At 49.9% G+C, this 17,422-nt stretch overlaps 1 protein-coding gene across 1 annotated transcript in view; it reads left to right on the forward strand.

Annotated features, from left to right (window-relative positions):
- The first annotated feature begins 13,359 nt into the window (after positions 1-13,359).
- The window catches only part of SERPINE2 (serpin family E member 2), a 90,562-nt gene continuing 86,499 nt past the window's right edge, over positions 13,360-17,422 (forward strand). Inside the window, exon 1 of the mRNA XM_064516918.1 lies at positions 13,360-13,388. Coding sequence (XP_064372988.1) covers positions 13,375-13,388 — 14 coding nt within the window. The 5' untranslated portion in view covers positions 13,360-13,374. The remainder of the gene's footprint in view (positions 13,389-17,422) is intronic.

Consider the following 17,422-nt stretch of genomic DNA (forward strand, 5'->3'; position numbering starts at 1 on the left):
CGCTGGCTGGTGGCAGGTGGGGATTGGAAGCCGCGGCAGCCCCAGGTGACGTGCTGTGCCTCAACGCTGCGCGAGGAGGAGGGTGAGAGGGGAGGTAACCATGGCAGGCGCGGTGGTCTCCTGGGCGGGACTGGCAAACCCCATGATGGGGGTGAGTGAGGGGGGTAACACTGGTGCAAGGGGCTGGGTGGGGGAAGGCGTCGCTTTCTGAACTAATGCCGCAAAGCAAAGCAAAGCGAGCAGCCGTCGGTAGGAAACCAAAGAGGGGAGTTTTGAAAAGCTGCGCTCAGAGGGACCGTGGCGTTGCAACCTCACTGGACTCGGTAACTAATTTATAATCTGACTGCAGCTGTTAGTTTGGGAGCAGCAGTGCTGCGGACCTTGAGCTGCTACTGCGCCTTTGTGCAAGGGAGCTACCTCGGTGCCTGGCGGCGTGGTGGTGGTCGCGGTTTGGCGTCCCAGCGCGCCCACAAACACCCGTGTGGGCCCTGGCCGGGGGGGTCTGAAGCTCGCTGCGGTCAGCCAAGGAAACCTTCACTGGCGTTTGAGTTTTGGGGTTTTTTGGTCCAAGGTGATGACATGGCCGAGGCGAGGCAGAACAGCCTGATACAAATACGCGGCAGGGAATCAGCAGTGCCCGAGTGAACGGGGACAATTAACAAAACAGTGTGGGTAAAATGGCAGACTGACATTTCCAATATAAACATAGTGAATATTTATTTTTCTCTGTTTAAAAGTAAAAAAAAGATGAAGGCCAAAACCACTACAGAACCAAGGACAGTAGCAGCATTGTCAGTGAGGGGGATATAGCAGGATATATAGCATTCTGTTATATGTATTTTATAAATACGTAATTATTTATAGATTTTTTTAATATATTGTGTATTTCATATATAATACATATTATATACATTATGTATAATCTATCTCCAAGTTTTATATCTATTTATATATATACACTGTATTATATATATAAAAAAGGAATACAGCGTTCCATTATATTCTGCATTATCTGCTCTCCTCCAGGCTACCTACTGAGCAAATTGTCCACCGAACTTTCCAAAATGCTCTTTTAGTTGCGCTGCCTGCTGTAATTTCTGACTCTGTAGCACAGCCCCTGCCGCCCCTCCCTGGAGCTCGCTCGGAGGAGTGCCTTCAGCGGGACCCGCGGGATCAACCGGACCGCTCCCCTGGACAGAAACGAGTGAAGGAGGGAGGCGGTCGTGGCCGTGGCCGTGGCCGTGGCCGGCAGGAGGTTGTGGTGGGCAGTCGCAGCCCGAAGGGAAGGCTGCTCTCAGGGGGGCCAGGCAGTGTGGGGAGCAGGGGGCCGTAGCCTGGCCCGGAGGTGAAAAGCGCGGCAGGATGGAGGAGTGCGCGGCAGGCGGGGGCTGCTGAGCGTGGGAGTCGGGAGAAGCGGGAGAGCTCTCCCTGGGGTCGCCGTAACCCAAGTTACAGGCGCTGCTGCTGTTGCTTCCGCTCCTTTCGCCCCGGTTCTGGCGCTGGCACCTTCTGCCCGGTCGGCCGGCGGGCGGAGGAGGGCAGCGGAGCGCTTTGGGCAGGGGGGGACGCGATGCTGAGGCATGGGCACAGCCTGCTGCCGGCCGGCCCGCGGGGCGCTGGCGGAGGTCACCACCTCCGGCAAGGTCGTCCTTGGCGTATGTCTACTGCAGCCAACAGCAGCACCGTAAATCTGGCCTCGCGCGCTAAAGAGACCTTGGCAAGCTCCGTTCTTCGGGGGAAGCAAACGCTGAATGTATTTTTCTCTTCCCTGAACTTTGGGCCGATTTAGCTTTCTTGAGTAGGTCGGTAAATCTCGAGGCAGTAGGGTGACTGCAGCCAAGCTCTTCCAGCCTCACGGCGGTGCATCTGACATGGGGGTATATTTTCTCTAGCTCAGACAGGATATTTTTCGTGGGTGTTAATGCTGCACCTCTGTGCTGAAGCCCAGGAGACGGACAGCTTCCCTGGCGGTTTGGTGAGGAAGAAACGTTCCCCGTGCAGCAAATCCCAGCACGCGGTGAGCTTCTGACAGGGAGACGGGACAAACCTCGTCCTGCTCGCCCCGCAGGTACGTGGCAGCTCTGCCCTAAAATTCATCCGCAGGTTGCCATCGCGTGTACTCGCTGGCGTACAGGCATACGGCGCGTACCCACGTCGGTGCCTCAGCCGGTCCGTCCTCACCGAGGAGCTCCACCGGGCACGCCGAATCCTGCGGGAAGGGGGCCGCCTTGGGGGGCCGGGACCCCCGCGCCTCCGGCAGGGACCCCGCCGCGCTCGCCGGCAATGCACCAGCTCCGCCTTGTGCCCAGAAACGGCATCTTTCTTCAGGCGTTTCCAGGGCCTTTGGGGACCAGGTTTGCTGGGCACAAGCGGGGCCTTGGTGGCCCTGGCTGCCTCGTGCCGGCGGAGCGCCTGCCCCTCTCCGCCGGGATTCGCCTCCCTCGCGGCGGCTCGGCGAGCTGGGGGAGCTCCGTGCGCGCCTCCTTCGCTCCCTGCCCCCTTCCAGTGACTGAGGCTTTTAATCCCCACTTTCAGTAATGTTACATTAACCTGATGTATAAGAAAACAATGGAGACATTAATAACAAAAGAAAGTCAATTTATTTCTAATCCATTCATTTTCTGTGCCAGCAAACTATCTAGTTAATTAAGGAGATCTGTCATGTAGGTGTCAGGGAAAAATACAGGCTTCTCTCAATATGTTTTATCATTTTGATGGTAGTCTCAGACACCAAGGCGGTGCAGCTTAATGTGCTGTTTTTACAGTTTATCTGCTGAGTGTACAGAATATATAAGATACATAACTGAAATGTTTGGAACAAAGAAGTTTTGCTAAAAAAGCTACAGCAGATCAACTTTCTGCTTTGAGGGGTAGAAAAACGTAAATCATTCTGTTTGACTGGGAGAAATTTCACAGGCTAAAAAATATATAGACTTCTCCCTTTTCATCAACAGCCAAGCACCAAAGAATCTGTCTCGGGTCGTTATGAATCGCTTTCTTTCCCATTTGTGTAAAGGAGGGTTTATGGTTCAAATCCAACGGGTGGGAAATGGGACCTTTGCTTCGCCTGGATAAAGTGAGAGGGAGAAATCGGTGGTGATCTGGCCCGCGGCGGCGGCGGCGTGACTTCAGCTGTTGTGTCCCCACAGCTCACTTGCTGAGTGAATTATGGAGCACAAAGGCCCTTAGGCTTCATTTTTCTCTCCCTGCTCTGTAATAACGAAGAACAGGAAACTTCTGCTGAAACGAGGCTGAAGGCAAGAAAGTCTGGACTGAGAGAGAGGGGCAAAAGGCTCAGCTGGTCTCTGCCACTCTCCTGCTCAAAGGTGGCACCGTGTCCTCCTCCTCTCCACCCCTGCCCCTCCGCTGTGCCCGTCAGGGGCTCACCCCCTTCGGCATCAGCAGAAATTAGAAGGTGTTTTGGGGTCATGAGTTCTTCGCTTGGCCCGTTTTGTCCCACGTGCTGTGGATACCCGATGCCCTTCCCTCTTGCAAATGCTACGTAGCACCAAAGCCTCATGCCTCAGCTGCTGGCGTGCAGTGACACCCGGCATGTCGTATCTGGTATCCTGTGTACCCTGCGTGTGCCGAACGGGACAGCCCGGGAGGCCTTGGGTGGTGCTCCAGGGTGGGCAGGGGATCCCTGGCCCGGTCAGGGTTCAAATCATGGCCCAGCAGGTGAGGTGAGCGGTTCGAGGCCCCCCACCTCCTGGGCAGGCTGTCAGAGACTCCATCCAGCGCCGCCTGCTACTCCTGCTCCTTCCCTCCTGCGAACGACGTGACCTAGCCTGGGAGCCACGAGCGCGCACGAGCTCGTTTGATTACCCAGGTTACTGGCTGTGAGGTGGACACGTGCTTAGTTGTGTCTTCCAGCGCGGACAACAGGCACCGGTGCACTTGCTTGGGCCCCCTTCGCTGTTCAGTCATGCAGGTGATTCACGGCTCCCCTGTGCTCCCCCTTTCCACAGGGGGGACCCACCTGCCTGGGGAGTCAGGAGCCCTGTGCTGCTCCTCTCTGAGGGGGGCTTTCCCTGGGCAGGCTACCTCAGGGTTTTGCTGTGTCTGTGGAAATTTAACAGAGTCCTAAACAACAGGCCACCCTGCCCAGAGCTGCTGCGCCCGTCCAGTTCGGAAGAAAAAAAATCTATGGAAGATGGAAGAGGAGCATAATGGGTTTTTTTTGCATGCCTGGTGCATGCAGTTTAAAAATGATCCTGCAAACATTTTGCATACCTTTTTCCAGTGTCTGTGGATGAAAGTTTCCAATATGCTGAGCTTCTTCATCTCCTATCTTGACCTAATTCCTCTTGATAGATGTTTGTCTAGTCTGTTCCTACTGATCTTCTTGACAGTGATTTCCACAGCTTCCCCAGGCAATCTGTTCCGGTCCCGCATTATCCTGTTTAAAGACAGATAGGTGAGTAGCTCCGCAACTCTTTCATTGTAGCCTTCAGTGCAGCTTAGACCTGCTTTTCTGTGTCCCAGGCGGGGACAGAGCTGTGTGCACCAAGTAGCTCCGCTGGGGCGGGATGGGGAGGCCCACTGCCTGCTACGGTGGCACCCTGCACTCCCCAGCAGAGGGAGGGGGGTCTTGAAGAGTCAGGCACCGCGAGCTCCGCAGGGCTTAGGCCAGCCTGCACAGACACGCCGAGCGAGCAGAGGCAGTCGCCAGGCAGGCATTGCCTTGGAGAGCAGCTAACGTGCAGCACCCGCAGCGGGCTGGGCACTTCTCAGCAGTGCAGCTCCGCACGGTGAGTCTGAGGGCTGAGCAACACCCCTTCCTCCAAACAGTCAAGGCTCAATCCGGCGCCTGCTTACACGACGATGATTATTGCCCTGTTTTCCCATTTTGGGCCTGTCTAACCCTCTGGGTTCTCGTTGGCGCTCTCCGAGCGCGTCCAGGCCAGCTGCGACAGCCCGTGGCGCTGGATCGATGTGGGGGGGCCGCTCGCTCCATGCAAGCTTTTGCAGGTTTGTGTTCATCTCTTCTCCTCCCCCCAGCAACCCGGTCGGCAGGGCTGCAAACGCCACCGGCTGCCCTCTGGCTGATGCCCGGGCGGTCGAACCAGGAATCTTCTGTGCCGCAAGCAGAAGCTGCGGCAGCTCCAGCTGGCGCGTGGCAGCCCTCGCCGGGGGGTCGCGGTGGCTCGCCGCCTCAGCGGGTCCCGATTCACAGCGCGTGGTTTGCCCAAAGGCGCGGGCCAGGGCTGAGCCTCGCGCGGTGCCTTTGCGGCCTGGCGGCGGCTCTCCCGCCTCCGTGCTCGCAGACCGCCGGGGCCCGCGAGGCTTGTCCCGGCGCGGGGAGCTCGGCTGCTCTCCGCCCGTGTCTGCTGCTGGGGCCGGGGACCTCTCTGACGCTGCGGAAGCAAAAACCCAAGCCAGCCGCGGAGCAGGCGGGAGCCGCCTTGCCAGATCCTGCCCTGAACCCCGCGCAGATGGCTCTGCGCGTCGCTTTCCCGGCCCACGAGTGCGGTGACAGGGCCACGGCGTGCGGGACGCCGACGCGAGGGGGCAGCAAGCCCGCGGCGACACGGCCGACGGAGACGGGCTGCACGAAGCGGAGCATCTGCGGCGTGGCCTTTCCAAGGACGCCGTGGGACACACCGACATCACCTGCGTGCCGCAGCCGCCGCTGCGGTGAGAAGGCTGGTGGGAGGAGGAGGAGGAGGAGGAGGAGGAGGAGGATGCGCTCTCGTTCAGCTGAGCGCTGCATTTTCAGTGGATTTTCTCACAGTGCAGTTTGTTTAACCCTGTCTCGGCTCGCTGTTGCCTATCCGGTCTGTTGTTCTAAAGCCCCCTTCAGCCAAATACGACCTTTATTTTTAGGAAGAGCTGCTCATTTTCAGTGCTATATCTGAAGCTGTTCCCAAATCTTTAGTACCTCATTGAAAATAGGTGTCAGAGGCGTCACCCTTCCCCTGAAGTGTAACAGTATTTATATATAACAATAATATATAACAAGTGTAACACTAAGTGGTTTCTTTCCTGTCCCCGTGTAGTGGGTTTCATTAAATGTAGAAGATGCACCTGATCAACCCAGAATTAAAAATTCAGTTATGAGGTATTTTACGTAGTACACAGGAAGCACATCCAGGTGCGGGAGGGTGTCTGGAAGAAAAAGCAGCGAGTCAGGTCGGGTCAGCGCACGGGTCTTCTGGTCGTGGTCACCAACCAGGAGGCAGCGACACCGCTGTTGAATTTCTCAGCCTCTTTCAACAGACTCCTCTGAATGCTGTTCTGTTCCTCTGAACACCAAATCATTACGCTGCTCTTCTAATGTTTAATTCTCGTTATTTGAAAGAGGTTTTGAGAGGTTTCCACCTCCCATGGAGCACTTGCATTAATATTCCCATTCAGGACCTCAGTTTTGCTGTTGATTGCAGGCAAGGACAGATCTGATTTCTGTTACTGTGAATTAATATTCCTTGAGAGAGCTGAACACTTTCTGCTCCCGTATCACCCTCCTTCAGGCACTGGCAGCCTGGCTGTGCTGGGAGGCGATTAGGCTTGTAAATTTGTTCCTGCAGACACTCTGTGACACCATTAGTTTTCTCATCTCGCCTGTGCAGCTGAAATTATGACAACCTCACTTTAATTGGGATCATCTCGAGCTGCATCTCAGCATCAGACAAAGCCTCGGGAGGAGGCGGCGCGGGGAGGCACTGCGTAGGCAGCAGTGGGCAGCGTTTTCAGCTGTCACACTTGATAAAAAATTGATTCCCAGCTTCCCAAACTCGTGCATTGGATTTGAAGTGCTCTGACAACTGACTGGTGGCAGGAAAAGTCCCTTGCTCTAAACGAAGCTCCTGTTTGTACAGCTGGTAGTCAGCACGTCGATATAGGCAAAAAAGAGAAATTCACTCCTTGCGTTGGCTCGGGTTTGGTCCTCGTGGTGTCCTGCCGCCCGGCTGGGAGCGCATCTCATGCAGCCCGGCCCCCTCCTCTGCCCCCAGCCCCTTTTCCAGAGGATTTGGTTAAAATTGAGTGAAATGCGCTGCTTCCAGGCTGCTGAAAGCCTTGCTGCGAATTGCTCGCTTTTACCTTGCTGGCCTGCTCCATCAAGCCCCGGGTTTATTGTTTTTTCCGCCCTCCCCTGCTGTGACCCCCCAGGTGTTGCAGCAGGGCTGCGGCAGCCGCCTGGCCGGGGGCCGCCATGCCGCCTCCTCCCTTCTTCTGCCTTCTGAGGGTGGCAGCTCGCGTCGCGGCGGCAGCGCCCGCGTGGCCCAGGCGACCAAAGGTGTCTGCGCGGCGCCACGCTGGCCAGGGCGGCCCTTGGCCCCGCGTGGGGCAGCCTCCGCCCTCCGCCGCCGGAGTCTCCGAGCCGCAGAGAGCAGGGTTTCCCTGCCCCGCTTACTGCTGCCGACCCCGGAGCCCGGGGAGCATGTGTCACGGCCGACGTGGCCGGGACGCGGTGCCTGCGACTGCCGGTGGGGCGCCGGCAGCGATCGCTGCACCGTGCCGTCCCGGGCACGTGGGGCTCGTGACACTTCCTTCTGCAGCTGGGTGACCCGGGGGCACAAACGCCTCCAGCTCTGCCTCGTTCGGCTGGTTGTTTCCTTCGGCTGTGCGCTGAGATTGGGACTGCAGAAGCAGCTAAGCTGCTGCTGCTCCTGGAGGGCTGCCTGCCGGCCCCACCGCGGTGGCTCCTGCTAGTCTCCTGGCTTTGCAAGCGGAATTGCAGCATGTTGGCTGTTCACTGCCTGGTAACTGCCACGATGTCTCAGCTGTGTTATTCCCACGTTTCTCTCTGAATCTGAAAATTTGTTGGTATGTTGTTGGGGCAGAAGCGTTTCTTGTATTTTTGTTTTTGCTGTACCAGAATTGGCTTGAAATTGCCCAGGGATTCTGAGTTAAAACAAACAAAAGATTATATCCAAGGCAGCTCCCAGGACAACACATAAAATGCAATTGCAGCAGTGAAGTTAGTACAAACAGAACATGATTTGGCCATCCTAGCAGCTGGAAATTTTGTTTTTGGCCTGGCAGTGGATCTAAACAAGCAGATTTTGGTTGTGTTCGTCTCCTGCCCTCATTTGTGGGTCACGTTAGATTGAAACATCTTCAGAGGGTGACCACACGTATTAGGAGCAGCACAAATAGCAACGACCGCTGGGCTGGGGTGAGGGATGAGGTAAATGACAAGTATGAAACGCTGTCCCGCATACCTAACACAGTGTTTCGCAATGCTGATATCAGATGTCCCGGGGACTTCCGTGAGCTTTGGGTGAGATGGTTCTTATGGGGGTTCGTGTACCTTCTTGCCAGACAAACCTGCGTTTAACAACATAGATGAACTTTCTAGAAGTAAGTTAAGCACTCGGGAGATCAGTATCAAGTCATTTCTGGCACTGCCAAAATTGTCTCAGTGGATCAGGCATCTAACGTGCTCTGCTCCTGGCCCCACAGCACGGCCCACGGGAGCCCCCACGCCCAGCTCCCATGGCCACGGGGGTCCTGGTGGATTTGCCACCAGGCTGAGAGATGAGGGGTTCTGCCAAGACACGATGGGATGTGATCAGAGGCTTGCTGTAAATTTTACTGCGTTTTTTCATCTTGATTTAGTTCAGAGCTACTTGATTTCGTGGAGGGAGTATCTGATTTTAGAAATGCCTTGTGCTGATGTTCACCAGATACTCTTTTTAGATGGGAAAATCATCCTGTGTCACGAGAAATTTTGCAAATGTTAGTTTTGCTGCAACTCTGCATGACACTAGATTTCAAGAGGTGGAAACTGTTTTGGCTGCCTTTAATTCTAATTCTTTAACAGCCTGCTTGAATTACTGCATTACCCAGTTCTATAGTACATGGCATAACAATATAAGCAAGGGTTGTGCTACGTGAAGCCTAGGGTTTTACATTAGAGAAAGACAGAACTTTCACTTCTTGTAGCTGTTCTGATTGAGCAATTGTTTTAGACGATCCCTCGTTTAAAAGTTTGGTAGTCTGGTAATGACTGCTGTTGTGTTTGCAAGCTCCAAGTGATGACAGCCCAGATGCCTCCCCAACGTTTCATTTCTTCCTGTGTCAGTGTTGGCTTTGCCTGCATTAATCAACACTGAGCGCTTTCTCTCTCCTGCTCTGCTTGACATGCAACCAAGCTGCGGACAAGTCCTGTCTTGCATAGCGCTGGCATTGATATGCAATCGCTGTGTTTCACAAAAACCATAAATGTCTCAGGGTGCCTCTAACTCAAAGAGATTACGTTCACTCTGCAGTTTGCTAACAGCAGTGAGATGTGTGCTTGATGCAGGGTTCCTTAATGGCCTGACTGTTTCTTTTGTGCCTTGTATCATGTTTTTTGGGAGGGGGAAGCGTTTGACCAGAGCGAATGGGCCTGCTCTGTGCTCAGCCCTCCTGCTAGTCCATCACTTGTGTTACAGATTTAAAGTGCCTTAAGACAGGTACTTGTGCTAAAATTTTGGCCGTGACACCCAGAATCACGATTCCGGCGTTCCTGATTTTAGTTTGCAATAATTAACGTGCTGTCACAGGCTCGGTGTGGGCTGGAGGCACAGGGGCATGTGAAACGCGGTAGCCTGGCAGATAGGCTGGGGCTACTGCTGAGCAGATACTAGGAGATGGCTCCTGAGAGCAAAGATGACCGGAGGACAGGAAAGGTGCTTCTGTGCGAAAGGACCAGAAACCATCTCCGTGCGCCTAGGTACAGATCGCTGCGATTCGTACCAATACAGGCGCTCGCTCCTTTTCTTTGTCCGGACGCGCTGCTAGCACAGCCTGTCTCCGCCGAATCCGGCTGGGGGAGTAAAGCATAAACAGATCCAGTAAAAGTGAACTCGACCCAAGAGGCAGTCGCATATGGTAGCTGTGAACAATTAGCTCCTCGGAGTCAGATTTCTGGGTGGGAGCTGCTTAGTCAGAGGTGACGTCAGCCCGCTCGGATGCAGCGCTGAAGGCTTCCAGACGGCGAGTGTCACGGCACGGCCTCCGCTTCCCAGTGGGCTGCGCGGGGTCGCTTGCACAAGCAGGGTTACTTGAGCTCACAAGCGATGCAGGAAGCAATGTCCCAAAGAAAATCTTATGTGCATTTAGCCAAAGAGAAGAAAAAGAAGGGGGGTGGAGGGGAAGGGAAGAAAGGAAGGGCAGGAGACCTGTAAAATATTTCTCTCTAACGTCTTGCAGATTCATAGCACTTGCACCAGTTATTATTTATTTTAGCTCTTTGATTGCAGAGAAAGTGTCTTGAAGTATTTGAAAGTGTGTGGATGATTTCCATTCCCTTCCACTGACTCGTACGGCCTGTGGTTAGCCAGGTAACGTTTTTGACATCTCATTCCCAAGCTAGGGAAGCAAGGAAGATTTTGAGTGTGGAGGCTGCGGTGCTGTCCTGGCGCCATCCTACTGCAGGTCTGGGCAGGAGTACGCCTCTAAAGCTTGCTGTAGTTGGATATTGTAGAATTTAGCAAAAATGGAAAAAGTGGTCTTTTTCCAGGCTTAATTCAAGCTTTTCTCAATTCTGGTGTAACTCTGAGGTTTGACTGATTGTTCTGTTTTCCAGTTTCTTCTGTGGCTTTAAAAGCAAGAGCACTCACAAGTATCAGACTGTCATCAAAACCTGGTTTTGAGTTTGTTTGTGAAGGGAGCTGTACTGACAATGAAAGTGCTGGTGAAGGCAAAGCCAAGGGTGCAGATTCTGCATCACTTCTCTTCCTTCTACAGCAACCACAGAGATCTCGGACCTTCGAGTGGCAGGTGAAGATGGAAGCTGGGGGCAGGCGTCAGCAGCAGCTTACCCATGACAGCTGTGGTACATGGACGCTGATGGTCCTCCTGGATACTTGTTTATGGCTCTCTCGCTATTTTGAGCAGAATTTGACTGTGAGTAAATCTATCATGGTTTTGATTTAATATGCAGTTCCTGCTTGGAGAGTGATTATTTTGAGAGCATTTTTTCTGTATGTTTTTCCTTTGTTTTTTATCTTCCTTGATCTACACGCAAAAATGCATGTTGGCAGCTTTAGCCTAGCAATCTATTATCATTAATATTCTGGCATGTGTTTTTACTTTATGCAGGATTGCATGGTGTTGCTGATGCTAATGGGAAAGGAGATGTTCTGGGTATATAGCAGTGGCTTTTAACATCTACAGCATCTTGGCCAATTTTTAAAAGTCAAAGCAGTCACACATTGTATGTTCTAAAAGCCACTTGTCTATAATCTTAAATAGGAATAATAATGATAATAATAAATCTGCTAATGCAGGGGATGTGTGGGAGAAACAGGCCTCCTTTAAAAATTCCTCTGAGGCTTTGCATGCCAAGCCTGAAGTGAATTTTTATAATGGAAAGCCATTTCTCACAGTGGTGGGTAGCAGGCCCAGCTGCAACATGTCAGAGCCAAGTACAGACTCATGCTCAAGATGCAGAGCGACTCCATGCTACATCCCTTTGCAAAGCATGTAGGAGGAAGCACAATAATTTAATAAATGGAGCACTAGATGCAATGCCCTCTAGATGCAATCTTCCTCTTTGAGCACATACCGAGCCTACAATCCCACCACAGCTTTAGTGGAGACAGCTGGGTCCCTTTCACTCAAGCTGAAGGACCTTCAAGACCTCAGTCTGGCCCCTGCTGCAAACAACCCCGTCAGAGGCCATGTCGCACCAGCCTCTATCCGTTTACATTTGGCCAGGCTGAAGGATTGTCCTTACAGCCACATCTGAGTTGTATGTGCTGAGTCAAAACTCCTTCTGAAAACCAAGAGAGACTTTAAAATATAGTGCAGACAGAGCATCTTATTCCATGGGAACGCACTGTCTTTAGTCCAGCACTGCCGCTAGAAGCGTAGCAACTGAAAATCTCATTTTGCTGTAAAAGAATGTGACGCGCTAGCTTACTTCAAAGGGACAACAGATTAAAACTTGGTTACCTGTGGGACACGAGGTCTCATTTGTGTAAAAGTAATTAAATACCTTGAAACCATACCTTGCATGCATGGGCTTGTAGTTCAGAGAGGGAGCATCTGAACGGGCGGTGTTGCACAGCCTGCTCCGGGATCACAGTAACTCCTGGGACACTGTGTAGGCTACACAAAATTGATTAGGTTGTCACAGTTGCAGCCGTGTGGTTATGGTTGAGAAGGTGCTCTCATTCCAAGTCTAGCTCTCGGGAGCTTCCAACTTTTCAAGGAAATTACTCTGTAGAGTGTAATTTCTCATGCTTAATCTTAGCCTAATGGTGTGTAGTAGGTTTGGGTTTTGGAAGTTGGATGAAAGTCAATTCATTTGAGTTGAAAAACTCAGTCAATCAGATGAGGCTGGTTGGGCTGTTTTTTCTGTTTCCTCATGCTTTATAGACATTCTGACGGTGGAGATTGCTAGCACTAGGGCTGATGTGAACTAAACCTCTCTGCCAAGTAGAAAAACGGTATTATTCCCATTCTACTCAGAGGGAAATGAAAATGAAGAGATTTCATGCAGCCTGTCCAACATCACAGGGAGAATCTCTTTAACAAAAAAAAAGACCTCTCATCTCTTAATCTTATGCATTAACTATAATAACATCCTTCTTCCCTAATCCTCCATTCATACACCTAATAACTTTGCACTAATAGTTTATGTGTTTATTGGGTGTGGCCTCGATCAATGAGTTCTTTGAACAGTAGCCAATTCACTGGCTGTTGTTCAGTAGTTATGAGCTGGTTTAACATAAAATCGAGAGTATGATGTGATTTTACACCTGAATAGGCATCTGAAGGTCTGAACCCTGTGTCTAACACGTGAAAAAACATCCCTTGTTGTTGTTCTGAAGGAAGCATGGGAACGAGTACGAAGAGGATGAATGCAGATGTATGACACGCAAACTGCAGTGGTCTAAGGTACTCAGTACTGTTTCTCTGTTTTCTTACACCATTAGGGTCACTCCCTGTTTTAGACTTCAAAGTTCCTCTCTTTCTGAGGGATGTTGAGACCATGATGTTGCCTTTAATTAGTAATTTTAATTAGTGGGGGGGGACTGAGCATGAGTAGGTAGTAACTAGAGTTTGGTTAGTAGTGGAGCAGGAAGGAAGGAAGTTTTGGTGTCCGTAGGAAGAGAAGGGGCTTTTGGATTGGAGTGAAGAAGTCTATTTCTCCTTGCTTGGAGGAATGATGAGCTGTTCAGTGCATCTTTCTTCCATCTAAAGTAGGGATTGGAAGCCTGTTAGATTACAGTGAAAGCACCTCTTGGTGATTTTGAGCATTCCCAGACAGCAGTGCATCTGAGAGGGATGTGAGTGGTGGGTCAGAAACAACCCATGAATATTTTTATCTCCATGGTCCTTATGTGTTTATATGCATTAGTGCAACTGTTTCTGTCTTTTTTTCCTTCCCTTGTAGGTGGTGATTATTGCAGGCTGATGGAAGGTTCTCTGGAGTGGATGGTCCTACGTTGGTAGGAGTGTTGATCGTGCTTGAAAATTTAGTCCTAACCACACTCTATATGTGTTTTAGACAAGAGGTGCTTGTTATGGTTGTGCACAGGCCACTGATTTCGATACTAGGGAGGTATACCCTAAAACATCTTCACTATGCTTGTCTTCTGCAGTGTAGGTCAGTAGATAATGTATTGCTGGTTTTAGGTGCTGCCTTTCAGAACTCGTATGGCTGCACTAGACTGTCCTCTTCCTTCGAGCACCTAGTGCTAAGGAAACCCCATGTCTGTCAGCGGGTGCTCTCCTCAGTGTGCAGGCTGGGAGGGCTGATACTCAGGTTCATACTTGCGAGTGGGAAAAAACAAGATGCTGATCTAGCAACACTGAGTATTGTGAATATTGGGGCTGCTCCCAACCACGCGTTGCCCTGGTAGAATTGCATCGCACTGCCGGTTCTGAAAGGTGTTATGCTGAGTGGTTTTACTTGTTGTTTGCAATAATTTTCTCTTGGCGGTTAGATTTCTGCACTTGCTATATTATAGTCATTTTGCTCTGGGCTGCATTCTGAGAAAAACTAGGACATACTTGATGCCTTTGGTAGATGTTATGCCTGGAAGGTGGCCCAGTGCTGTAAGAAATGCTCCTGACTGAGTAATGGAAGCCAGGAATAAAATTTTATGATAGAGTTCCAGTTAAAAATATGGGAGTACCTCATTCAGTTTCAAAGTGGCATAGTCTGTGCCATCATAAAACCAAAAGAAAGGTGGATCTAGAGTACCGCTGCTCTCAGGAGACTGCTGGTTGTATAAATAATCACTTGAATTAGGAGTTTCCAGTGATGGCCTAAAAAGACACCCTTTGTCTTGCCTATTTAGAAAGTAAGCTCTGCAGAGGAGGGGGACTGCCTGACTGCCAGCTAGTATAGCAGAGGACAGCACTGCCGGCTCAGTATTTGTCAAGAGACAAGGTGTTGGAGGACTCTTTCTAATAACTGTAGTTTTAGATCAGATGTTTTGTTCTTGTTTCTTTGTCTATATTTGCCTAAATCTCTTCCATGTGTGTTTCTCAGTGTGATAAGATCGCAATGGCACAACCTCAGCAACAACAATTGAATTTAGCACATCATCTTTAAAAAGCCTCCCCTGTCAGCAGCAGCCAGCAGTTCTTCCTTGCGGGGTTGGAAAGCTCCCTGGGAGATCTGCCCGCAGCACTCTGCTCCACGGGGATCGCTCTCCAGCAGCAAAGCTGTAACGATGCCATCCACGAGAGCAAACAATTGAGAATGTGCAATGGAAAAGTTAAGTGGGATATGGTTGCACCTTTTAAACCCTCGTCTGGGTCATCTAGAAAGTGAAATGTTTGTACAAAGTGAACAAATACCATACCTCTTAGCCTCCATTCTCAGGATGTGATGGTTGTTATCCCCAAAATCACAGTCTGACAGTTATGAAATGCATAGCAACTTACTCCTAAGCTCTTGGTTTGACCTACAAGAGGAACAATTTCCATCCACTTGCATTCCTAATTTGGGAATAGTATGTAGAGGCAGCTTCTGTTGCTGCTCTCAGGCACAAGGATTTTGCAGAGAAGGTGAACTGATGGACAGAGTAGAGCCCTGTGATCACAGATATTTCTGTATAGGATTTCCTATGTGCACAGTTTGAGATGTAATGTTGTGAAGTATGGGTAAACTCAAAGAAGGGTAAATATCCACCAGGAGTTACAGGGATCTAGTTGGGTAAAGGCAATGGCTAGATAACATTTGGAAATTCTTTACAGACTTAGTTTTCTTTCTTTCTTTCTTTCTTTCTTTTTTTTTAATGACTCTGTAGAACCGATACCTAGCTTTTAAAGTTGGACTGTGGAGATGTCAAATTAAATTGGAATTTGCTATAGGGACGTTTAATGCCCAAATCAGCTAGGCCCCAGTGTGGTTTTGTCGGTTTGAATTCTCTGTGGCAAGAACTGCTTCTTCTGTCATAAATTTGTGAGGTCCTTTCTTCAGTAAGGCTCTGACTTGCTGGTGCTATTGCTGTGTGAAGGGTGAATATCACAATTTTACTGTCTGGTTCTGAACAGGTGTAAACTTGCTGTTTTATCACCGCTACCGAAATATTCTTACAATGTCATTAAGTAAAAGACTGGTCTGTCTGCACAATTTTATTTTTATTGTATTTGTTCATTGAGTCTAACCTACAGACAATGGTGAACTTCAAACTATGTTGTGGAAATGATGCTTTTTGTCTTGTGCTTTTTTTAAACTGAGCAATCTGAAGTGGGTATCTAGAGGCATAAGACCCCCTATAAATTGATGTGACTCCCAACTTTATAAGACTTGCAAATTAACTACCTTATTTTCTGTATGAACAAAGGATCTTAGGAACCCACAAACACAATCAGAATCCTCTCGATCCAATTTGCTACACGGTTTTGCTTGACTGCAAAGATGTTCTCTGTGCGTTTGGCAAAAGAGGGTGCAAATCTCTATCTGGGCCCATTATTTCTGGAAAAAACCCCCCGATGTTTTTAATCCTTTTTGACCATGAATATTCTAAGAGCTTGTTTTGATTTGTTAACCTTGAGGGCGTCTGGGGAAGAGCAGCCAGCCTGGGCCAGCGTGGTGTGGGGCACTGTGCTCCGGAGCAGCGCTGCATGGGGGCACGACAGCTGGGGGCTCGACAGGCGCCTGCCTTACAGGTATGGCCATGTCATTGGTGGTGTTGCTGACTGAGCTGGCGTTCAGGGGATGTGACCCCATGTGACTTCATTAAATTATCCTCTCTCTCGTCTCCCAAGAAGTCCTGGAGATCTCCTTTTCCAATGCGCGCTGGGCATGTGTGGTGACTTAGCATCAGTTTAATTACCAGTCACCATTTGTCCCGTGGAGGTGTTCAGGCTGGGCAGACTGAACAGAAAGAGAGACTTTGCCCCCCAAAACCTTACACCGAGAGTATTTCCTCAGAGAACAGCAAGATTTCAGGATGAATAATGCTGTTAACATTTTCTACTGAGAGTCACAGTCTGTGTGGCGAGGCTGTAGTCTGGGTCATTATACCTCCCTTCCTATTACTCACAGAGTTACTGACTAATTCACACATTTTTGGCCAACATTTTTCAAACTTGGCTGCCTAAAAGAAGGCATCTTTAATGAGCATGGCTGGGTTTCAGAAGTTGCTGGGGAATGGCTGTTGCCAAGCAAAGTCAAATTCACAATTGTCAGCCTAAATTTTCTTCACAAATGCAAACTCTATAAGCATTATAATTGTAATCAGGATTTAAAAAGTACTCAATTGCAGTGGAGTTTATCTGAACGTGTTTCAAATAGTATGGATTGACAGTATGAGTTGGAGGGTAGTAAGGCTGTGTGACATGACTGTTTCCTAGCGTGTTATTGAGCTGTTTCGACAGTGCGGACTGTAGAGTTTCATATACCTCTGGCGACTGCTGTTGTCAGTGTAAGGTACGCAGTAAATGTCTGAGAACGCATCTGCTGTATGTTATTAGTGGTTCTTTTGCTAGCTGGGTGTTGGAAAGGGAAACTCATGGAAACAATAAATGAAGCCAATAAACAGCCTTGTATACAACAAACTTTTAAATGCTCCGTTTCATAAGAAATAACAATGGTGCAGGGCCAACGCCATAAACGCCCATCTCGGAGCACTTCTCTTGACGCTGACAATGACCAGATGTTTAGTCAAATCCTATTAACCTCAGTTTCACAAGTTCAGGCTTTTCCTGCATCCTGTGTCCAAACTGAAATGCACTGGAGCGAAGGAGGGCCTCCTTGGGACTTACGGGGCTTTGGATCAGGGCTTTAGACGTTTTCGAACCTCTGAGACTGTTCATACAAATATTTCAAAACAATTCTCCTTCAGCAGTTCTCACTGTGTTTTGAGTACTGTTTACTTCTGGGCTTTGAAAATGCATCAAATTTAGTCACTTGTAAAAATCAGATGTTCAGATTGACACTGAAGAGAAAGCTAGAATTGAAAAAAATTGTGAAAAACTTAGCTCATGAAATTTATTTTGTCTTGAATACATTTTTCTCTCGTCT

The sequence above is a fragment of the Dromaius novaehollandiae genome, chromosome 9 (assembly GCF_036370855.1).
Source record: "Dromaius novaehollandiae isolate bDroNov1 chromosome 9, bDroNov1.hap1, whole genome shotgun sequence".
Classification (NCBI taxonomy): domain Eukaryota; kingdom Metazoa; phylum Chordata; class Aves; order Casuariiformes; family Dromaiidae; genus Dromaius; species Dromaius novaehollandiae.